This window comes from Barbatula barbatula (assembly GCF_947034865.1).
Source record: "Barbatula barbatula genome assembly, chromosome: 11".
Taxonomy (NCBI): Eukaryota; Metazoa; Chordata; class Actinopteri; order Cypriniformes; family Nemacheilidae; genus Barbatula; species Barbatula barbatula.
Genome location: NC_136774.1, coordinates 6,146,181 through 6,171,089, shown reverse-complemented (window position 1 = coordinate 6,171,089; position 24,909 = coordinate 6,146,181). Strand labels below are relative to the sequence as shown.

Here is a 24,909-nt window from a genome sequence, read left to right as displayed (position 1 = left end):
ACGTTGCGCGCTTCCTGTCTGCGTTTAGCCCAGAGATCCCCATCTACCCCCGGAGTCGTCTGCAGCGTCTGTGCCCGGAGCAGGACGGTTAAAACGCACCGATTTCAAATCATGGCTGTGAACCTGAGCAAAAACGGCCCGACCCTCACCGCGGCCTATAACAAGGTGGTAGATGAGAAATCAGAGACTAACTGGTGAGTTAATGGTTGCGTCTTTATTACGCACACTGACATCTTCACGTTTAGCATGTTAGCTGCTGCCTGCGCTTCTTAAACGCCCCGATCACCTGCGAAAAGTAAAGATCCGATGGTCACATCACGTGCGGTTATTCTCTAAACATGTTACAGTCGTCTGCTACAACATGTACAAAAATACTATTTCCTCCTCAGGTCAGATATCAAATAAGACACCATATCCGTAATGCACGTGCAGTTTTGCATTGCATCCTTTTGAGATCAGACGTGTGAGATCACTTGATCTGCTCGGAAGCATCTGAACTTTCGAGAAGTTTCTCTGCTGCCCTGTTATTTTCCAATAGTCCTTGCCCATATATGGCCAAAACACTTCCTGCCCCCTGTCTGTGAGTTTCTGTGATTTTAAGCATTTATTTTCATTATCAAGTTGTTTTACGATAATCGAATAGTTTGTGAACACAAGTATAGTGTTGCCAACTGGGAGGACACTGGAAGCCACTTCCTGTGAGCCATTTCCTGGGGCTGACACAAGAGGAAGGCCTTTATTATTATTTTATATTATAGGAAACAATATGAATATTTGACTGGTGAGCAAAGTTCTACGGCCTTGTGCTCGATGTGTAGGGAGTTTCGTTTTCAACTCTTGAGGGAGAGAATGAGATGAGTTTAGTAGGAGTGATTATAATTGACCTACATGAATTAATTACATTCAGGATTCTTTTCACCGTTCAAATGAAATGGCATAAATACAGATATAGGGCTTTTATAAAGTGGGCAGAAATAGCATGCGTTGTGCAGTCTGGTTTGATTTCTTTGTGTTACACTATATAGAATGGGTGTAATGATACACTCGGCACATTGTTTGTTACAATACAAGATATCAGGGATTTTAATACGATAGGATCGCAACAATGTTAAGAAAATGTTTAAAAACTAGGCCTGTGGAATTAAGGGTAACCAGTTTTCAATTATGGCTTCCAACAATTATGAAAACCAAAGCGTTAAAGTAAAACAATTACCGTGCCGCAAGGATCGGGGAAAATAATCATGATTCAAAATTTCTGACATGATCTAGAAGCTCTCATTCCAAAACATCCAGAACACTTTTTGTTGTACAAACAATTTGTTATAGACTTGATAACGTTGAAGGTTTCCTGAAACGTCTGTATGGAAATGTATACAATTAAATGGACCTGTCATTGAAACATTTAACGAAATTGTAACTTGGGGCCGTTTACACGAGACCGTTTTCAAATGAAAGCGCAAAAAATTTATGCGATTTTGCTGTCCGTTAACGTGGAAACGCCATTTTAGGGGACTGATAACGCAAACGTTTGAAAACGGGTTTCAAAGTGCAAGTTTTTAAAAACCAAGGGGTTCTTATTTCTGTGTAAACCCCGAAGTACACAAGAATGAGAAAACGATATTGTGCCGATGCGTATTAGGTGTGGTATGCGCGTGTACACCAAAACACAACGAAGAAGAAGAAACAAATACAACAATGGCGGATGCTCCTACCCGCGAGTATAAACTGAGCTTTACTAGCTGCTACTAGACTAGTCTGTTCATAATGGGCTACCCTTGCTTTGTGAGTTTGTGAGGGCATCTTTCAGGCCTCGTATTTGCATACATGAAAGGCAGACGGGTATCCCAGGGTTGAAAATACTCAGGCGAAGAAGTCAACAATTTTCATTTGTCAACAGAAAGTACGTTTCAAGGATAACTCAACATAACATTGCTAATAAAGAACCAGCTCTATTGTAACAACTGCAGTTTTCATTTCCCTGATAAACCACAGCATTTGACAAAATGCCCTGTCATAGACCTTACTAGAAATGTAATATAGCTGCAGTTCTTATTCCTCATTTCTACACTTCCTGTTTCTAAAGCTGAAAGAGTGAGTGTAACAAAGAGGAAGTTTCTTTGAGTAAACCACAGCAGAATTCACAGTCCGTAATGAACACAACATTACGTCCAGTGGCCTGTATGACTTTTCGAAGCAAGGTGAACAAACAGTTTTGAGTTGACAAAACCAGACGAACCCAACCTGGTTTAGATCAGGTTCAGCTGTTGCACAACGCTTGGAATGAACGTTCTCTGTCAACTCCGGTTTGATCCAGAGTTTGTGAGGCGCGTGCACCTGAAAGCGTGTCACGTGCGACAAACAGCCAATCACACAAAACACGGAAAGCGTCATCAGTTTGACTATATAGGTTGACAAAAAGATCAAAAGATAATATGTCTGCTTCATTACTTTAAAGTGCTTTATATATTAAAGTTTGTTTTTATACTATTATAGTTATATTAATTTAAATGCTATGTTAAATATGAATTGTCAACTCGTATGATCATTTTATGAATGTGTTTTAAATTATAATAAATGTACAATACAAATAAACGCTTTGCAGCTAAATATTTTCTTATCACTTATCACAGCGAAAGATACGAGGGGAGTGGCTTCACTGCGTCATATATACGTCATTTTACTCCGAGCTAATTGGTCCAGTTTAGGTTTGCGATCTCCAACCCTAGAATAAATCCTGCTCAAAACTAATCCACCTTCTTGAGCCCGAAAACTCGGATTATGTTCAAACTAAACGCAAACCTACCGGAGTAAAAACCGAAACCGGCTTGTGTACAGGCCACAGGACATATTTCAGCCCAAAATAACAACCTGTTTATGCACCAATAAGATTTATTTCTACAGAAATATTTCCATCCTCGCACAACTCTCATATAACCCATGTACGTACATAAATATTATCGTCGTGAAAACATTTTAGGCTAATTTTAATTTCATTACAGTCATTTACAATGCAAGAACTGTCATAACGTCACAAATAAATATCACAGTCTAAAAGAAATTGCAAAGTGCATTTTATCTTATCTTGTTTTAATCCGTTTCTTAAGAATATTGCCATCAACTGTTTTTTGTTGGCATCTGCCATGACTTTAACTATATTACGGTAATTCATCATAAAATCATTTTCATTGTCACGAAAAAGAAAATGGTGAAATGAAACATTTGATTGGTTGCCTGTTTATATATTTACTTTTTATTTCCAGGGTTCTCTTCACATATGAGGGCAACACCAATGACATCCGACTGGCAGAAAAAGGAGGTTAGGCTTCTTCTGACACTGATCGTATAGACACACACACAAATGGTATTTTTTATATATGTGGAATGTTAAACCTGCCTGTTATCCACATGCTGGTTCTGCTGTGTGGTGCAAGGGCTGGCAACTTTAATCCACCAATCTGCCAGCTGTATATCCTTGTGTGCCCTTGGGCGCACTTTCTCTCCAGGTTTTTTTGTGCCAGCTGGTACACGCACACGCATGTATTTTTTATTACTTTCATTATTCCCTTAGATTTCTGCATTTTTTTCTATTTCTGTGCTAATCATTTTTTTTAAGGATAACCGTATGTACCACAACTTACGCCTGTTATGTTAAGTTTATAACAAGCTTCTAGACATAACAAGGATGCCAAAAATACCAATGTGGTTAATGCAAACAGTGTCAGTCTACGTCCATCTGTAGCTGGCAGCTGTGGTTTTGCAGGGTGACACTTTATTTGAATAATTTAAATGAGAAATCTTTTGAACCGAGTAGATACTATCAAGGACCGAGCCAGATTTATCTAAAGATTTGTTCAAACTTCCGACATTTGAGATGGAAATTCAGCCAAGAACACAAAGCCCATGAATAAGGCCTGATGACGGAACGCATAAACCTATAACCATCAGCGTGACTGTTGACCGTTTACGTTTGCCAGTTACAGAACTTGTTCGGTTTTTGATTATTGTAGATCATCCAAATACTTATGAGCATCATGTTTGATAGAACTTGATTTGGCTTCGCTCGTAATGTTGGTGTGTGATCGTATCGTGTGTTTATATTTTATTATTTTCAGATGGTGGTCTGGAGGAGATGGTCGAGGAGCTGAACAGCGGGAAGGTCATGTACGGTTTCTGTCGCGTTAAAGACCCCAATTCCGGTCTTCCCAAATACGTCCTCATCAACTGGGTAAGTCCAAAGATCCACAAATCTAAAGGGAAGACGAATACAACATCACTTCACCCAATTACAGTAGTTGTTCACCCAAATATAAAAATACAATCCCTTTTTCAGCTTAACGCCAACTAATAGTTTTATATTAAATGCTGTCATGGTATCTGGACTTATACCACTGGGCTGAATGCTTCGATATGATTGGTTGACAAACGCTCTACGGGTATGCGTTAACTTTCAGTAAATGCACAACTGTAAAGGTGTTCCAGGTCTGCTGACCGCATTACAGTTCCATATCACTTCGCCAAGTTTTAACACAACGGTTTTATATAGTGTAGACTACAGGACATCACAGCGCACAGCGTTCGCTGTAACGGACGCTTGAAATGAGATGCGCAAGAAAGTAGTCCTACCATCAAGAGCATTTTAAAGGCGATAACATGACAAACGTTGAAATTAAACGTTTGAATAACATCCTGTGGTGTGGTAGCCGTAGTATAAGCGGAATAATGGACTCCGGTCCGTTCATAACAAATTCATGCTTAAGAATACATTTATGATGAAATGATTTTTAATAAAGGGTGTTAAGCTAATATTTTCAAGCATTTTGTTTTGGAGACACTTGTCATTTGACATTATAATTATATCTTGATAATACACTTGTTATACTATTATAGTTACTATTATATTATAGATGCATGTTTACAATCCTTTAAAAAAATATTTAGGCCTACACAAACAAGGCACACACAAATGTATACTGTACCAGAAATACACTGTTTTGATAAAGCGTCTTTCAAATGCATAAATGTTTCATTTGGTTTGTTAATATTACATTTTGTCACTGTGTTTTCAGACCGGGGAGGGTGTTAAAGATGCCAGAAAAGGACAGTGTGCAAACCATGTGAGCACCATGGCAAACTTTCTTAAGGTGACTGGCTTTTTTTTCTTATTTCAGTGTGTTTTTGTGTACAGAAATATCGTTGTGTTTGTTTGTTTTTTGTGATTAAGCGAACATTACGTAAACTTCCAGTATGACTGACATGGCAGCTATCTTTCTCTCAATACAGGATGTGACATCACGAATTTGGCAATATCAAGACTGTTGATCTTGTTTTTAGTGTAGTTGTATAGTGCGTGACTTCATTAGACCACAATCGACATATTTCTGTTCATTTTCCTTACCTAAGTGTCCGAAAAATAGAATTCGTAGATTAAGAAATGACTGTTTTTCTCTGCCGTATATTTGAGCCACTTGCTTAGATCAGATATTTGATTGTAAACAGAAGAACTCTTTATTTTGTAGTCTAGCTACACAAGCTGTATCGTTTAACTGCGCTGCTACGTTGTTTATGCTGTGTATGTTTGATTAAAGCATGGTCGCTAATAAATAAACAGACAGAAATACCGCATGTCTGCGTGGGCATGTTTAGTTTGAAAAGCGTGTCAGTCTTGATGCTCTGACGTTTAAAATGAATGTAGAAAACACGTCTGTGTATGATATTAGATTCAATGTGCCGTGGTGTATCTGCAGGGAGCTCACGTGACGATAAACGCACGTGCGGAGGAAGACGTGGAGCCCGATGCTATCATTCAGAAAGTGGGGAAAGCCTCAGGAGCCAACTACAGCTTTCACAAAGAGACTAATCGCTTCAGAGACACGGGACCCCAGGGGCCTGTGGTCAGTGACACACACACACAACCATCCTTCTCTACACTTTAAAAACATCACAATCTGTCTCATTGTCTAGTTAAAGAACAACACATTTCGTGTAACTTTAAACTCAACCTTGTGTCGCACACAATGGATTCCAAAATGAGATTTTCCAAAATCATGTTTTTTTAATCATGTTATCATGTTTTTATTGTGTTAGTGAGATTATGGCTTACACCAACTGCAGTTTGATTGATATAAATTGGAATACACAATAAAAAAACATGATATTTGATATGAATGTTTAAAAATGTCTCATTTTGGAACCGAACTCTTTATATTATATACCATAACATTTACATACAAGTAGCAAAAACACCCGTATAAGAGAAAAGGTGAAGCGTTTTCAAGTTTTGTTCAAAAAGGATTTTCTGTAACTTTATATGTGGAGTTCAAAAGTGTAAGAAGTACTGTAGTCCTCGAAGCCTTGTACCATTACGTATGCAATTCAGATATACACTATTATTAGTGGGTTTTGCTAAAGAAAGACTTTTTCCATTGCGTCTGGTGTGCAATGGTGTGCAATGACTTTAAGAAGCGATCGGGTGGGGGGTGTTCGATAGGGGGCCAAATTCATGCTTAAGAATACATCACAATGGGGTGTAAGTTTAACCCCCGGGGTGAAAGAGCCACCCAAAATTCCCCAGGAAACCTGCCCATATAAGGCGTAAAACTGTCCCGTGTTGAATATCTTCGCACTGTAACCACTCATTTTACTCAACCAATCAGTGTCACATGATCGCCATGAAGCTATTAAGCCACGCCCAAAGCAACGATTTACAGCAACCTAGCAAACTATCCCATAGACTCCCATTATAAAAAGTCCATGTGGATATCTTTGCAACAAAGTGTCGTAGAGACAAGGGGGTTGGCTCGTTTTATTCAGGCAACCAATCAGTATCCCAGGAACTTCATTAGGTCACGTAGCCACGCCCATACCAACCAAACCGGTTAGGATAGCAACAATTTGGCAATACCTATATCTCTGCATCGGAACATCGTAGAGACATGAGGGGTGGTTCGTTTCACTCATAGGTTAGAGCAGCGGTTCCCAAACTTTTTTTCCTGCGCACCCCCTTCTATGTCCCAACAGGGTTGGCGCACCCCCAATCCCCACTTAAAAAAAAAACGCAACAAAGATTTGTTTTATCGCCATATAAAGACTCATGTTTAATCATGCGCAAAAAAACAAAACACGCATGACAATAACATCAACAAAATTTCAATATAATACAACAAAGCTACGCACAAGCTTCCACTTTTAAGAGGACGAGTGACAGACACAGGCTCAGTAACAGAAAGCACGGTTATTTTCAGCCGCGTAAAAGAAACATTGCAGCAATAGGCCAGGCCTATTAAATGACCGTGGAGCTAGCATCATCATCATCATAACACAACTGTTATGGAAATTAGAATGACGGTACCTTGAATTACATTGCAATGAAGTTACAAACGATCCACAACATTAAAGAGAATAGGCTCCGAAATAGATAAAATAGGCCTAGGCTAAATAAAAACGAGGATCAATCTGAAACTTTTCAAGTGCGACAATAAGAGCAGTGTAGAAACGTAGAAGAAGACAGCTGCTGTCTTCTTCTACGTTTCTATCAAAAACTAATAAATTATAGTTTTTTATTTAAAATAAAAGCGATTACAAAGGAAATGTTTACTGTTCATGTTTTTTTATTGTATGGAAAAATCCCACTTAAAAAAACAGATCGCCATTACATTTTTCCTCTCGCGCACCCCCTGGTGGCAGCTCGCGTACCCCTGGGGGTGCGCGCACCACACTTTGGGAATCCCTGGGTTAGAGTATTATCAATTGCAGATGCCACGCCCATAGCAACCAAACAGGTTAGCCTAGCAACTATATAGCAATACCTATATCTCAGCATAAGAACATCGTAGAGAAATGGGGGTTGGTTAGATTCATTTGTGGCTTAATGTGTTATCACCCTAGAGCCCAGTTCCACGGCTTGCCACAAAGATCACTAACATTTTCTTCAGAAAAATCTAGTTTAATGTTGTTGTCTAAGCAACAGAATGTGTCTCACAGGTCGGCAAATGGGACAATGGTGCCAGGGTCAGTGCCAGACCGCGGTATGTTTATACAGTGCTGTGTCAGGAATTTCACAGCGAATTAGACATCATGCTCCGAATGTGGAACATGTTGGAATTATACCTCTGCCTCACTCCCAAAAGATCCACAAACCTCAAAAGTTGAATCAGCACATTTATGCTATTTTGATGCTTATGTCCCAATTTTTCACCCTCATACCATCCCAGATTAAAATGACTTCTTTTCTTCAGTTGAACACAGTGAATAATAAGAAATCTTTTTAAATTAATATGTTGTTAATTTACTATTTCATTTTTTTTACCAAAAGGAACACAGAAATGCCAAATAAGACTAAATGTTCCTGTCCTATATCTATACTGGTCACGTTTTACTACTCACGGTTCTTTTTCCCATGCAGGGATCAGTGTACCAGAAAACTAATGCCATGTCGGAAATAAAAAAAACCAACAAAGACAATTTCTGGGCCCAAACGGAGGTAATATGCATGAGCATTTTTTGGACAAATTCACATTTGCTTGTCTCGAATGCGATCTTTAGTTTTTTTTCCATCCCTGGTTGGCTTAATGCTTTTGTCTCTTCTTCAGAAAGATGAGGAGAAACGTCTTCAGGAGGAGAAGAAGAAGGCAGAGCAGGAGAGACAGAGGATGGATAAAGAAAGAAAGGACAGAGAGATGAAGGAGGCAGAGTTACGGGACAGGAAAGCTAAAGAGAGAGCGTCACAGATAGACCAACAGAGGTCAGTAACTTTACTGTCTGCTTCTTTGTTGATAACCATTTATTGGCAGGTTCCAAAATAAACAGTATTTCCATACCGGCCAATTGTGGAGATATTGAAGCTATTCTTTGTATGTCATAATAGAAGCTTTGCACAACCTTATCAAATCTTAAGATTGTTAAACATTTCACATGGTCTTTAATTGGGTGTGTACATCTTTCAACCTTAATCTCGCCGGTGAGCAAAAACCATAATGTTACGCCCTGGTAGCTATATTGAATTAGTCCGCCACCTCTTACAAAACTAAAATATTTGATTATTCTGGAAAAAATAATGCAGTATATTAAATTATCACTGTGCTTCTTAAACCTAGTATGTCCAAATTTACTGTATTTCAGGAAATGGAAAAAAGCTGGACTTTTTCAATGATCGCATACTGTGTTGTCAATGTTGACAAGCACCTTATATTGATCTGATATTTGCAAAACCCAGTGAAAAACATAAAGGGCGATAAAATTACGAATTATTGCAAGAAATAATACAAATCACGAAATATGGAGATACGAGGTTTTAGGACCGCAGCCAAATACATTTCCAAATATTGAAACCAAGTACTAGAGGTCATTCTTTATGTATTGTTCAATGTATTGTAATGGATTAACAATGTATTGTTTATATTTTCAAATATAATAAATGATCTAATATATTGACAGTTAATATCTAAGAAAATATTAAGTTTCGTAAGGGTTTGCTGATCGTAAAATGTGTACTTGGGAACTTACAGTACAGTACTACGTATGTCAGATTCGAAGTTGTTCGATCTTGCATATTTGTGTTGAATCTTGCAATTCATCAACAAGGGTCAGACTATTGTTCTTACTCTTCTTAACATATCGAAGTTACCTTTTTGTCTATTTACTCATATTTGGCAATCGATAATCGTCTGATTTGTATTGCAGGGAGAACCAACAGCAGCAAGAGGTGGACACTCAATCCCATGAGAAACAGCAGTGGGTAAGCAGCGCTCTCGCTCGCTCTTTCTCTCTCTCTCTCTCTCTCTCTCTCAGACACACACACACACACACTTGTGTGGTTTCTTAACTCTGGACATGTTCTGACACAGTTCCTCTGAAGACATCGCCATATGTTTGCAGCTCTCATGCAAGCACAAAAACAGGACTGTGTTTGTTTTACCCTAATGTTGAACCACTTCTTATTTATAACATTAAGGCCCGGTTTCACAGACATGTTTTACCAACATGCATCCAAGGCCTTAACTAGTGATTGGTTCAACACTAGTACATCAGGTCATGTTGGGTTTCTTTTTCCTAGCACAGTCATTTTGTCTCTAGCTTTGCATTTGAAGATCAGTTTAACACTTCTCCCTCCATATTAAACCATATTTCCAAAATACACCCTTGACGGCTCAACCGAGCAGCTGCGACAGAAATGATAGATGTTGTTCAGAATCTGTGGTTTTGTATGTAGGCCATATGCACAGGGGACACTGACACGCATGTGAAGTTTGTCCTAGATGACTCTTGTTTTCTGTGGCCGTGCACAAAAATGCTCAGCTTCTGAGTATTTCATACACTTTTGAGCACCAGTCTGATCACTGTGTTTTGAGACTCAGGACGCATGTATGAGATGAAATGTGTTGATGTCATCAGGAGGAGCAGGAGAGGGAGGTGACCGCACAGCAGAAACCCTTTAAACGCGGAGAATCTGTGGAAAAAGCTAACGTGAGTGAGAGAAGGTCGAAAATTCTCCTCTGGACTCAGGACAGCAAAACAACTGATGCTGATTTTCTTCCACTGTTTTTGTCTGCCTTTTATTACACTATACTGCTTGTTTTATTCCAGACAAGTGCTTCAGTCGAGCCTCTGCTCTGTTTCTCTGTGATCTCATCGCAGTTTATAAAACAAATACTTGTAGTGCTGAATGATGATTGGTTGCAGCATCCATGGGGGCCAGTTACTGACCTGCTATTAATGACGCATCATCTAGTGGATTTAATGGAATAACATAATAATCTAATGAATATTTGTTTTTTTTAAGATGCAATCTGTCACCTTTTTGTTTATAATGAACAAAAATTCGTTCTAGATTAAAACTGTAACTCTGGGTTCACACCAAATGCGAATTAAGAGTTTTGCGCGAGTGAATTACATTCAAAGTCAATGCAAACACGTGTATAGATGCGAATGCACGTCAATCTCGTCTTTCTAGGTTGAAAATATTTGCCAGATCGTGTCACTCGCTAAAAAAATAATGAAGTCTTTATGAGTAACAAAGAGCGTCGAACGCAATTGTTCACGCTTGGTGTGATGTTCACATAACCTGCAGTTTTATATTTTAAACAGAGATGGCGATAGAGAGTCAGAGTTACGCATTGCATCTTCAATTAATTTTCGTTGTTGTTTTTTGTTCTTTATTTAAAATAATTCATATTTCTATTAGGTTTAATAATCACTGAGCTGGTAATGAAAGGCACGTACCTTCTGGAGTTGGCTACTTTTAACTATGAGTCAGTACACCAGTATTTGAGCATACAATATCCTCATAAAACAACTGCAATAAAGGGATAGTTGACCAAAAAAGGAAATTCCTTTCATGAATTACTTAACCACAAGGTGTTTCAAACCTGTATAAAATGTCTGTGTTCTGTTAAACACAAAGAAAGATTATTAGAAAAATGTTAGCGACTGAGATTTCTGGGGCCTTTCTACCAATGTAGAAAAAAATCATATGTTAGTCAATGGTGCCCCAGAAATCTCAGTTGCAAACATTCATCCAAATATCTTTGTGTTCAACCAAACAGAGAATGTATACAGGTTTGGAACAACTTGAGGGTATGTCATTCATGACAGAATTTTCATTTTTGGGTGAACTATCCCTTTAAGAGCCCTGTCGCCTTCTAGTGTATTTGTTTCTGTCAGTAACAGCCTTAAAAGCGTGCAAACTTCAAACATCCAACAGAAATGTTACATAATCTAGGCACCTTAAAGATATTGCTTCATATTTATGCAACATTTTGCAAAGCACTAATCCAGATCTGGTAGTATTAGATGAACATGATTTAATTCTCTCTCTCTCTCTCGCTCTCTGTTTTTAATGTCAGCACTCTCTCTGGATCTCTGGATCTTGTTGCTATCTTCTGACAAACTCGATGTATTATCAGTCGATAACTAAGCATTATCAGTCGAGTAACATTTGTGTGTATTTGTAACAGGCAGCGGCATCTCTCATCTCCCAGCGCTCCGCTAATCCCAGAGAAATGTTCAAACAGAGAGAGATGGGTATCAAACCGACTAACACAGACACTTCTCCATCCAGTCCAAAACCAGGTACATGTTTTCTGTATGCAAACACACTTTTGTGATAAAATCTCTTCAGGTGTGTAGTCCTTCAGGAGCACGAATGGTTACTGCTGCTCTGGAGGGTCAAACAGAAAGTAACTATAAAGGATTACAGTTATACAGTGGTGGCCAACAGTGATGCCGTAGGGGGATATTTGCACAGAATTTGCTTGTATTGGCCCTACACGTTCGGTTAGGCCATCAAAATATGAGAAGGTGTCGTACGAAATGAACCTTTTTGATTAAACGGTTAATCGCATCCAGAATAAAAGTTTGTGTTTGCATAAAATATGTATGGGTACTGTGCATATTTTATACATGTAAATATTTCCTGAACACATACATGTATATGCTTATATATAAATAAAAAATCTATAATTTAATTTCTCATTCTCTTAAATATATACAGTATAAATCACTTTTGGCCATTACTATATGTGCTGATTCATATATACTACATTTGACTTTATAGCTTTCCTGTAGTTCAACTGAAAGCTCGCTGGTTTTCTGTCCTGATAAGATCTCTACACACACAGTTTACACCGTATGAAGGCTTTTATTTAAATGCGGGTGTATTTGAATGCTTTATATAGCTTCACCTTTTTTCCACGTGGGAGTTTGTCCAAGTGGGGTCACTCATAATGTAAAGAAGGCACTTTGTATACTTTAAAATGTGTTCAAACTTTCAGAGGTATCTTTCCGTGCATGCGGCATTACTTTTCAATGTTGACTCTGCTGTGGTATTTTTCATTCTTTTCCGCGTGCGTCTGTCTGAAACGTGACCGTCATTTAAACGCCTGCGGTTCTTCTGTCTAATACAATGTTCGTGGTCTCTTCTTCTGCGTCAGCCACCTGTCAGCTCGACTTCTCTTTGTCGTTTTCTGTTCTCTGTATCTCAGGGCGGTTGAACAGCCCTTTTCTGTCCAAGCAGTCATGTGATCCAGAGCCATTGCGTTCTCCTGTGCCTGACGCCTTGCCCTTACGAGCCAGAGGTACACACCCTCACCTTATCGTCTCTTCCTTATCTCACTTTCAGAACGTGTCTCCATACTTCATTTTTTGCCCTTCCTCTCTTTGTGTGGCGTTTTGTCTGTTCAGACTAACAACTAACCAAGTCACTCACGCATTCTTTGTGCTTGCTCTAAGATTTAGTTTATCCTTCACCTTAAAATAGAAGTGTGAGACATTGATATTCTGAATTCCCGGGTTACTGTGTGTGTGTTTGTTTGCATTGTGTACAAACTAGGGCTGGGCAGTGTGAAAGCATACACCGTGAGCTGGTTTAGATACCAAAGTGTTACCCTTTGTGCACAACCAGGTGTTAATAGCCTGGGAAAAACCATTTCAAGTTTTCGTTTAGTCAGCATTTCTAGATGTATTGTGGCTATTTCAGACTAGTGTCTGTTGAATTTCAACTATATTCAGGAGTGACAAAGTCATCCAACAGCAACGTGGAAGGCCAACAGCATGACCAGACAACATTTTTCATACCCTGATATAAGATTCTGGTGGTCATACTGCTGACCCCTAGCTTGAACCCTTGTGGTGCAGTGGGTCAAATCTAGCTGACCCAGTGTGTGCTTGTTACGATGCATGTGGGTGTTCTGTGTATCCATGCATGTGTGTGTTTTTGAGTAGAACCCAGTTTTGAGGAACCGCCCAGATCTCGGTATGTGGAACCAAAACCAGAACCTGAACCTGAGCCAGAGCCAGAATACGAAGGTGGGATTCATGAAAACAAACATTTTCATCTTTCCTCTCATTTTGGTGGACCTATTGCTTTATATCTTCGAAAATTGACATTGATGTTCTGGATTCCTGGGTTGCTGTGTGCTTTTGTGTGTGTGTGTTTGCATTGTGCACTTGTTCAAGTCACAGATTTGCACAAAATGGGGCTGGGCAGTGTGAAAGGATACACCGTGAGCTAGTTTAGATACCAAAATAAACTGCAGTAAAGTCAGCGTTAAAAAAAACTTGTATAATGTGTGATTTCGTTTTGACACGTCACAACAAGCTGCATGCAACATTACGACTTGCCACCACAACATTAACTTTAAAGGGGTCATATTGGATGGCTAAAACGAACATTATTGTGTGTATTTTGTGTAATACAGTGTGATTACACAGTTTACGGTTAAAAAACACATTCGTTTTGACACACTGTGCATTTAGGTTGTTCCTGTGCCCCGCCTTTCTGAAACATCTTTATTTTTAGCAACGCTCATCGTTGTGAAAAGCGCTGTGTGCTCTGATTGGCCAGCTACCAAGTGGGTTGTGATTGACTGAATACATCAACCATGCGGCGGAAATGTAACATCGCTTACCATATTCGGAACATCAACCTTCAAAGCATATTGACAGCTGATAATGTCACCGGTAGCGTATGAGTTGAAGCCCATAAATGATCCAGAAAATGCTTTTGACCAGGCGGATTACTCAAGTTTGCCAGCAGAGCTTAACAGATTTTTAATTACAAATTTATGAGGTTTAACAATTAGCTTACTATGGCTAACTTCGATAGCAGCCTTTGACGCTGTGTCTCGACACAACGCGACAAAGTCAATGAAATACGCAAACTGAGGTAGAAATGTGGGGCCGTGTTTAAACAAGGCGTTTTAGGCAGGTTTGGAGGAGCCTCTGCTTTTAAATAAAACATCTTTAGTTTTAGCAATTTTACGCGTCTAATATATGCACGAACAACTTGTAACACAACAAAGATACCGGAAAACACGAAATCGCGTCATATGACCCCTTTAATAGATTTGCAATCACAGGTGTGCATGTCATCTGTAATAGCTTTGAACGAGACTCGGACATGTCAGATTTATAATCATTGCTTATCATTAATATGTATGTATAGCCTCGGAAAAAATTAAGAGACCATTTCAAGTTTTCGTTTAGTCAGCATTTCTAGATGTATTGTGGCTATTTCAGTCTAGTGTCTGTTGAACCTCATTTCAACCTCAGGATTGACATAAAGTCATCCAACAGCATGACCAGAGAACATTTTTCATACCCTTATTTAAGATTCTGGTGGTCATACCGCTGACCCCTAGCTTGAACCCTTGACTCCACCCCTCTGTGGTGCAGTGGGTCAAATCTAGCTGACCCAGTGTGTGCTTGTTACGATGCATGTGGGTGTTCTGTGTATCCATGCATGTGTGTGTTTTTGAGTAGAACCCAGTTTTGAGGAACCGCCCAGATCTCGGTATGTGGAACCAGAGCCTGAACCCGAACCTGAGCCGGAATACGATGGTGGGATTTATTTTCAGTTTTCCTCCCATTTTGGTGGCTGCATTCCTTTATATTGTCAAGAATGTGGATGGCTTATAATTCATCCCAAAATCAAAAGAATCTTTAAAAGAAAGTATATTTTGTCAAATACTGTTTTATGGTTTAAGGCAATAAAACACCCAGTATATGTTGTACTGGTTTTAATTTATGCTTTAATGACGTTTTAACTGGATTACAGTCACTGGGATGTATTGAGTCTTAGCCGAGCCCAGATGCTTAATTTTCGTAAAATTTTTTTACAACATTAAATAAATTAAAGATTTACAAATTATACAAAATATGTTTTCTTTTGGGTTTGTGTTTTTATTCATCTGATTCATTACTCATCCTCAACCCCACGGATTGAGTTTGGTTATGTGACAGCACCACTGTCTGGGCATATTGTGTTATAACAAAAGACAAAGTTAATGACTCTCTCTCATTGTTTTTGATGTTTCAGATGTTCAAGTAGCCAGTGATCATTATGAAACGCACATAGTGTCTCAGCCGCCGTATGAGGCAACAGTGGAACCAGACAACATCTATGAGGAGCCTGCACTGGTACATCACACAGAACCAGAACCCCACAGTTCTTACTGACCTTACAATAGTTGTTTTTCTTAGACCACCAATTCACGGTATTTAACGCATTTCTGGATGAAACCGATTAGTAGAAAAATAATATACCGTGGCACTTGATTTAATCTGTTGACATTTAAATACACTGCAGATATTAGGCTGTGATATTACTGCTTTATATTACTTTCCCCACCCACACAGCCTTGATAAAATCAGCTGGAAAGTAATTTCATGGTTCAGATTACATTTTGAAGAAAATATTATGAAAACAAATGTATGTCTAAATGATTTGGGTTCATGATCTCTTAACAGGTGGAAGAACCGAATCAGGCTGGTGACCGTGGTGTTTGTGCCAGGGCTTTGTATGACTACCAGGCTGGTGAGTGTTGCTGAGGGTGAATGTGAGTTTGCTGTGCAGATTCAGGAACTGTTTTGAAATATGCATGTATACTTAAACAGTATATTCTGAACCCGCTGACATGCCTATTTTACCCACAGTTCCCCATTCTCCAAACTCGTATTATTACACTGCAGTTTTGTCAATGCTGCACAATTAATAAAATAATTAACAATGCTGCACACATAAATAAACGTTATTTGGCCCAAACTTAACAAAGAACCAATAACTGTGGAGTAGTTTTAATTGCTTTTAATAAAATAAATACCAAATACAATGTGTATATAAATTACTATTCATTTAAATTAATAGTATTAAAGTACTACTGGGAATCTCTCTCTCTCGATCTCTCGATCTATCATCTCTCTCTCTATCGATCTATCATCTCTCTCTCTCTCTCTCTCTCTCTCGATCTATCATCTCTCTCTTTCTCTCTTATCGATCTATCATCTCTCTCTTTCTCTCTCTCTCTCGCTCTCTCTCTCTCTATCATCTCTCTATCGATCTATCATCTCTCTCTCTCTCTCTCTCTCTCTCTCTCGATCTATCATCTCTCTCTTTCTCTCTTATCGATCTATCATCTCTCTCTTTCTCTCTCTTTCTCTCTCTCTCTCTCTCTCTCTCTCTCTCTCTCTCTATCATCTCTCTATCGATCTCTCTCTCTCTCTCTCTCTCTCGATCATCTCTCTCGATCTATCATCTCTCTCTTTCTCTCTTATCGATCTATCATCTCTCTCTTTCTCTCTCTCTCTCTCTCTCTCTCTCTATCATCTCTCTATCTCTCTATCATCTCTCTCTATCATCCATCTCTCTATCGATCTATCATCTCTCTATCTATCATCTCTCTCTCTCTCTCTCTCTCTCTCTCTCTCTCTCTCTCTCTCTCTCTCTCTCTCTCTCTCTCTCTCTCTCTCTCTCTCTCTCTCTCTCTTTTACTCTCTTATCGATCTATCATCTCTCTCTTTCTCTCTTATCGATCTATCATCTCTCTCTATCATCTCTCTCTATCATCTCTCTCTCTCTATCGATCTATCATCTCTCTCTCTCTATCGATCTATCATCTCTCTATCTATCATCTCTATCTATCTCTCTCTCTCTCATTTACATCATTATGTACGCAACAATGTACAATGTGTGTTTAAAACCTTTAAAGCGATTGTGATTGGTCATTTGTGTTTGATCTCCTCAGCTGATGACACAGAAATCTCATTTGACCCTGATAATATCATTACCAGCATTGAGATGATCGATGACGGCTGGTGGCGAGGATACGGTCCGGACGGTCATTTTGGGATGTTTCCGGCCAATTACGTTGAAATGATCTAACACATCTCAACCTATCCCGCACCCTCCGTCAGAGTCGGCCTGCATAGATTATGCCTGCGCAGATTCAACAGATCTCGGGTGCTTTGAGCAAAATGGGATCCGTATATTTTATTGAAAAGACCAAAATTAAAATCATGGACCAAAAGAGTGGTAATTGTGTGGTCAGGGGGTATTTAAACTCTTGAAAATGATATTCTATATACTGTATTGGTAGTTTTTCGTTTGTTCGTTTTTTCTTTTCAAGCTGTCCACTAATTTCACAAACAAAATACTGATGCTGGCAGACGCCCTCAACAGAGACCACCCAATAGTTGCAGGAAACCTTGTAATATGAACTGTATGAAAGTCATGCTAGTGAACTTGTTCCTGTCACAACCTTTGTGCTGTTTTTTTTTAAACTGTTCAGACATTAAGATTTCAACATAATAAGTGAAACATTTAGCTGTTTTAGAGATGTTCAGCGCAGCTAAGTTTGTACGTAATGGTCCTGTTTTGCCTTGATTTTTGCCTTTTTTTTTCTCTCCACAAGACTGGGTTGGACCGCCTTGATTTAGTTTTGTTCACAGATGTCTAGGTACAGTGTTTGCTGAGAAATAGACGTGACAAGTTGATGTGCTGTTTCCTTTTAGTCAGCTTTGGTTTTGATAGTATAATCACCACAGCTGTTATCTTCAGTGCTTAAGAATCAACGTGGATTGAACATTTTTTTAAGACTTGTATACCACAGCTTTCCTGTCTACTCAGAAATGTGGAGAATATTAATACTGTGATATTTAGGTTTCAGGGATCCTTCATTCTGTCATCGTACTGCCTTGGGGTCTCATGTTGGGTCCGTGTGACGCATGTATGCCGAGTGAATGCGCCTCGAATCAGTTGTTCTATCGCCCCTTTTCATTGTTATTAATCACGTACTTGCGTATACTGTCAGTGAGGAGGTAGAGTATTTTTGAGGAGATGTTCAAGGTTTATTTTAATAAAGACCTATATCAAAAGATCATAAAGTCGTTTGACAGTATGGTTTTAGACACGTTGTTTGAGGTCATTGTGAATATCTAACAAGTTTGAACAATGTTGTAACTTCCATTAAAAGAATAAATTAAAGAGTTTTAAAATGGAACGAAAACCGCTTCCTTTTGTTTGTCCATCGGCTGTAAAGGGTACAAGCGCTAGTCACAAACTACAAAGTTTGCAGTTATTATTTTTGCTCGCATTGCATCTCCTCAATTGCAGTAAGACGCCTATCATGCACTTCCTATTTTCTTGAAATTCTTTTTTAAATGAAACGTATGTCTTTAAAGTGTTTAGCAGTTTGACAATACAAAAGTTAACCATGGTTTAACTTTAGTGACTAGTGTTTTGAAGGAAAACAAGTAGAGAAATTGGCAGCGTTCTCACTATAATAACCATAATGTCAATTTACTTTTAATATATTCAAAACAAGAGGCCTTTCAGTGCCCCAGATACAGATCACGCTATAAAATGTCCACTTATATTACAGTTATTTGTACCTCTTCACAATAAGGTTGTGTTTTTTACATTAATAAATATATTTACTACATAAAATACAATATAGCTTTTCGCCATTTATTAGTTCTTGTTAATGTTATGTTTATGGTACATAGGGTGTCATTAACAAATACAGCTTTTGAATGTATTTCTGAAACGAACATAAAGTAAGATTACTAAATGCAGAAGAAGTATTGTTACCCGTTAGTTCATGCTAGCAAATGCAATAATTGTGAACGGGATACACTCCCCAAAAATTAAAATTCTGTCATGAATTACTGCCCATGATTCATATTTGAAGAAATGTGAGTGACTGAGATTTAAGGGATATCATCGACAACCATACTGTAGAAGTGTTTTCTTTCCTTAATCCTCAAAGAAATATTATTTTGTGTTCAACAGAACCAAAACAAATGTTGCAATATTGTTTTCTACTGTGGTAGTCAATGATGTCCCAGAAATCTCAGTTGCTAACAATCTTCCAAATATCTTTCTCTGCGAACGCATTACAGGTTTGAGGATGAGTAAATGCTGACAAACATAAAAAACGTTAGTGAAGTATGCTTTTAACAAATACAACCCTGTAAGTTTCTTTCTGGCGGGCATCTAACATTCACTTTCACTCTTCCTGACCATAGATTATGAAGGTCATTTTCTCTCAATGTTCCTCTTTCAATGTTCAACAAGTTGCTTATGTGTGGTTAGAAACCGCTTGAAATAGAGGTTTGTCACGTGCACATTTTGAAGAAAAGTTCTCTTGAACGCACACATTTTTGAAATCATAATAAAACAGGCAATGTGTTTGTCTGCACTGTTATGTGATGCTGAACGTGACACCTATTTATTCAGTGTAAGTAGCTGTGCCATTGGGCAAGCAAGTCTTATCATGCCATTTTCCTTGTCATTCATGTCAAATTCGATCATTTTGTAACCTGCATGTGTCACACACACCCAGTTTCCTGGAATAAGAGAAATCAACATGACGGTTTGGGGATTTTTCTTCCTTTGCTTGATCACCCCCAGTTTCAATTTCAGAAGAAAACAGAAAAAATCGACTGTGCTTTTCCCCCGTTCAGAGATGACAATCTTGTTTTTTAACTGAATTTCTAACTGATGTTCTCAAACCTCCAGATAACGCTTCATTGCCTCAAATCCCATATGTTCCATCCAAATGTTATTTCAAAACTGCTATTAATAGATGCTGGGGTGACTGTGGGCCAATGGCATGACTGCATTCGAGCACAATATTAACTTTATTGTGAAATGGGAAGTAAGAAATGTCTTGATGGAAAATATCAGCTCACTTCTGCAAAAAAAGAAGCCAAGCCTAATAAATGTCTGCTACATTTCTGACTGCGCAAAGTATTTTTTTTATAAGGGAAGGGAAATGAATTGTTAACATACATCATAAAACATTTAATATAAAAAACAAAACAGGGGGGAAATTATACGGTAGAATAAACTGTATTATTGCAAGTTTTTCTCTATGCAATGTACACCAGTATTGTCAGAAACTTAAATTTAAAAAAAAAAAAAAAAAACTTAAATTTTACATTTTGTAAAATAAATGCGATTAATATAGCGTACCATTGGAAATATGTTCAGTTAAATTCTGTCAAAGGTTAAATTTATTGATTGATTTGTTGATTTATATTTGTTTTGTGAGAATAGCTGTGTGACACCAAATGTTTATTTTCTAAATAAAAATGTGGTGTGTGTGTGTCCCGTGAGACTTTGCTATAGCATATATGTTCTTTGAACCGAATGTAAACTCCTCTTTGCAGAAATCGAACCACACCTAGCGTGTTATTCATTTAACTCCTAACACAGGGGTTATGTTCTTACAATATTGAATCATACTTAGCCTAGTTCAGTCATATCTGTACCATAGCCTAATATCTTCTAAAGATGAATTCAGTCAGGCGTTGCATAAAGGGGTTGTTCACCCCAAAATGAGAATTCTGTCATCATTTTCTCACCCTTTATGACTTTGTTTTTTTCGCAGGACACAAACGAAGAAATTTTGAAGAATGTTGGTAACAGAAAACCGTTGGTCCCCATTGACTTACAATGGTTTTGTTCACAAAATAGAAGTGACAGGGGATCAAAGTTTTTTTGTTTACAGACTGTGATTTGCAGAAGTCATACAGGTTTAAAATGAAAGTATGAGTAAATAATCCATATAATGCTTGTTTGTATGATTGTAAAGGATAACAATGCAGATGAATACTATTTATTTATAATAATAATACAATTATTATTGAAGAACATATAGGGCTCATGCTGTTTCTATACTCATGGTAAAGCTGGTTTGATGTTTCAAGTGCTTTATTTGATTTTATAAAACAATTATTGATGCCGGACAAAAAATGCATATTGTGTACAAGTATGTGTGATCTTTCCCTGATGTAGTTTGTATTGTATATGCTTTAAAATATCACATCAACTACAACTGTGGCCAAATCTGCACCACCGTTCCCAAGAGAATGAGTCAAATCATACCCGATGGGCTTCAGACCAACACGACAAACCTTTCGCACTTCATGTTAACTGTTTTCGGTTAGATTGGTCCAGTAGGCCCTCAACATCTCTGCTGTATCGTCTTTCACTATTTATCTCTGTCATGAGTAAGGTCTATAAATCTCTGATCTTCCACTCTTCTCTAAAGCTCTGACTTCAGGTTTACTCCAGGTGACTCATTCGACTTTGACGCTTCCTCACATCTGCCCACTCGACAGTTAAACAGGTTTAGATTCTAGTCACCAATATAACGCTCAACACACTTTAATATTACAGCCTGGCCAGTGTGCGACATTGAAGCTTGAGCTAAAACACCATACAGGAAGCACAGCAATGCGACGTTTGTCCCGAGAAGTGTGTGGAGCGCAAGGGCCGTAATGTGCTGGTATCATGTGATAGTCTGAAGGCTTGTTTATTTTTGTAGAGCTAGTATTAAAATTACTAGAACACTGTGTTCTGAGATGATGCTATGAGGTTGCAAGGGAATTCTGGGTGGTTGCTAGGGCCCCTCCTTTTTATTCAAATCATGACACATTTTTCCATATAATCATGTGATTTTAGAAAAGTATAATAGCACACCTGTTCTTTACAAGCATTCATTTCTGTACTGTGCAGGATGACGTACTGTAAGTTTAATGTTAAGGGTTACAGTTCAAATCTACAGTATAAGTGTCAGCAACAGTAATACTGAGCTATCCTGAACAAATACAAACTTTTTTATCGTGTTAATGAATACCATATACACTTCATATATTACACAGCAAACACTTCAGAAGATGTGCATGACATGCTCGCATACAAAACAAACACTGGCTGTTATGAAATTCTTTTTGTGTGACATGAATGTGGCGAATGCTCTTTCTGATAATTAATTTTCTCCAACAATTGGCTAAAAATGTGTGAAACTTTGTAATTTTGTACTGTTTAGCAACACTTACTTTTATTATTCTGCCTAGATTAATTGCTTTATTGTTTTCCTCACTATTGTAAATTGCTTTGCATTACAGCAACATGCCTAGATGTAAGTTTAGTTTGATTTGAAAAAACAGATATCTTCTTTTTGCAAATGTTCCACAAATCATGTATTTTATTGTGTTATCGTGTTTTTATTGTGTTGTTGTGTTTTTATTGTGTTGTCATGTTTTTATTGTATTATCTATTGTGTTATCCTGTTTTTATTGTGTTATCCTGTTTTTTATTGTGTTATCGTGTTTTTTATTGTGATACCGTGTTTTTATTGTGTTGTTGTGTTTTTATTGTGTTATCCTGTTTTTATTGTGTTGTCGTATTTTTACTGTGTTGTCGTGTTTTTATTGTGTTATCTATTGTGTTATCGTGTTTTTTATTGTCTTATCGTGTTTTTATTGTGTTATCTATTGTGTTATCGTGTTTTTTATGGTGTGTTATCGTGCTTTTATTGTGTTATCATGGTTTTATTGTGTTATCGTGGTTTTTATTGTTTTATCGTGTTTTTTATGGTGTGTTATCTTGTTTTTATTGTGTTAGTTAGCTGTATTTTTGAGTTGTTATGACTTAATCAAAGAAATTATCATGAGTGATAATAATTGGAATGCACAATTAAAAACTCGATTTTAGAACATTTGCATAAACTAAGATTTAATGTTGTTAAACTCTTCATCCATGGTTTTACATTTTTTTTTTAAAACGTATTTGAAGTCAAGTCCGTCTGATACCCAACAGTAACTATGGTGACCTTCTGACGAGTTGTGAAACTGTGGTGTGATCTCACATTGAGTAAAACGTGAACCTTGCAAACTGAATATGAGACGTCATAAATTCCCTAATTTCCATTTCTGATATCAACACGGGCAATTTCATACCACTGCTAAAAATAATTTGACTTTAAGATCGGAGACGCGCACGGCTGAGACGTTCATACTCTCGCTCCCAACAGCGCGCAGGACGGATGTTTTGTCTAATATTTCACCTGAGAAACTCCCTCCGAGCGATTGGCTCTGGGCTGAACACTGTTATTGTGACATTTAAAGGTTAAATATGATTAAATGTCAGGGACTATCCGGGCAGGTGAAAGGCACAGAGAGGCCCCATCCATAGACGCGACATCCGAAACTTCAACAGAAAGACTTCAAACTGCTCTAATCATCAACCTTAGAATATCACAACAGTGCATAACATCTAACAGCTTCAAAACAAAGACGCATGTTGTTGTTTCAGCTCTCAAATCATGATGGGACTTTCCAGTGTTCTTTTTTATAACTCATATTTAATATGACAAACGCACAGCTCATTTTTGAGAAATCAAAGTGTGAATTGATGGAGTTTTTATTTTAACCTTCCAGTGCTGTTCATCACAACTGCACTCATTTTCTGTTAGTGGACAAATTTGGGCACTTTGTGATTACATTCATATTTTACATGAATATCTTGGATTTAATATAAAAATGTTCGAGATATGAATTTTGACCGTATTAACTCCATTCATTTGAAAGTAAAAAATTTTAATGCTTTTGCATTTTTCTTAAAACATAGTGGAAACCCTCAAACTTCCCCTCACTTTTGTTTTTTAGTGACCTGATGGAAACAAAATAGCATGTACATGTAATTTCAATGGCTGCACTGGTTGCATAGGCCGACACTCTAAACTTAAGTGGTAACAAACTTAAAATCTTATGGTGTAGAATTTTAAAACCAATTGAGGTTGTTAAAACAGTGCAAAGATGCCAAAATATGCTTAGAAACTAATTTTAATCAAATTTACAAAAGATTGATGGTCTCTGCTATAGTAAACGTCTCTGCCATTGTTATGCAACAGAATGGATTGAAATCTTCACTGTCACAGAGGTAGCAGCAATGCTTTGTCTGGAAGCATCGACAAATCTTGCAGTGGGACTTTTATCTCACATTGAAGTGTGTGTGCGTGCGTTCGTTGCACAGTTCTTTGTTTGTGTATGTGTGAATGTCAGTTTTTGTTTCAGATCATTCAGAAAAATGTCTCTGTTATATGTTTATTAAATTGTATGTTTGTGTGTGAGTGCCGGCCACACTGAGGATGTTCTATAGGCTCACTCCTTTATATATGTGAATGAATGGTCTGCATTATGTTGGATTTGTTGTGTTCAATGAATAAAAATAGCTGTGAAATTTAGTCATTTCCTATTTCCTATAAGGCTAGAAAGATGAATGACCTCTCAATCTCATGCTTGTGTGTTAAACAGAAATTCTCTCCACTTTCAAATAAGACTTTTTTT

General features: G+C 37.8%; 1 protein-coding gene across 4 annotated transcripts; it reads left to right on the top strand.

Moving 5' to 3' along the window:
* Positions 1 to 18,772, top strand: dbnlb (drebrin-like b). Of its 4 annotated transcripts, XM_079468403.1 has the most exons (16): positions 1 to 194; positions 3,261 to 3,316; positions 4,113 to 4,225; positions 5,067 to 5,141; positions 5,745 to 5,891; positions 8,402 to 8,479; positions 8,589 to 8,740; positions 9,679 to 9,733; positions 10,390 to 10,461; positions 11,952 to 12,066; positions 12,978 to 13,070; positions 13,717 to 13,800; positions 15,256 to 15,333; positions 15,812 to 15,912; positions 16,243 to 16,309; positions 17,517 to 18,772. In XM_079468403.1, the coding sequence occupies exons 1-16, from the start codon at positions 112 to 114 to the stop codon at positions 17,651 to 17,653; spliced, it is 1,506 nt and encodes a 501-aa protein (XP_079324529.1). In that variant the 5' UTR covers positions 1 to 111; the 3' UTR covers positions 17,654 to 18,772. The 4 variants fall into 4 exon arrangements, with proteins under 4 accessions (XP_079324529.1, XP_079324531.1, XP_079324530.1 ...); XM_079468405.1 differs by lacking the exon at positions 12,978 to 13,070 and having other exon boundaries at positions 12 to 194; XM_079468404.1 differs by lacking the exon at positions 10,390 to 10,461 and having other exon boundaries at positions 23 to 194.
* Positions 18,773 to 24,909: the final 6,137 nt, after the last annotated feature.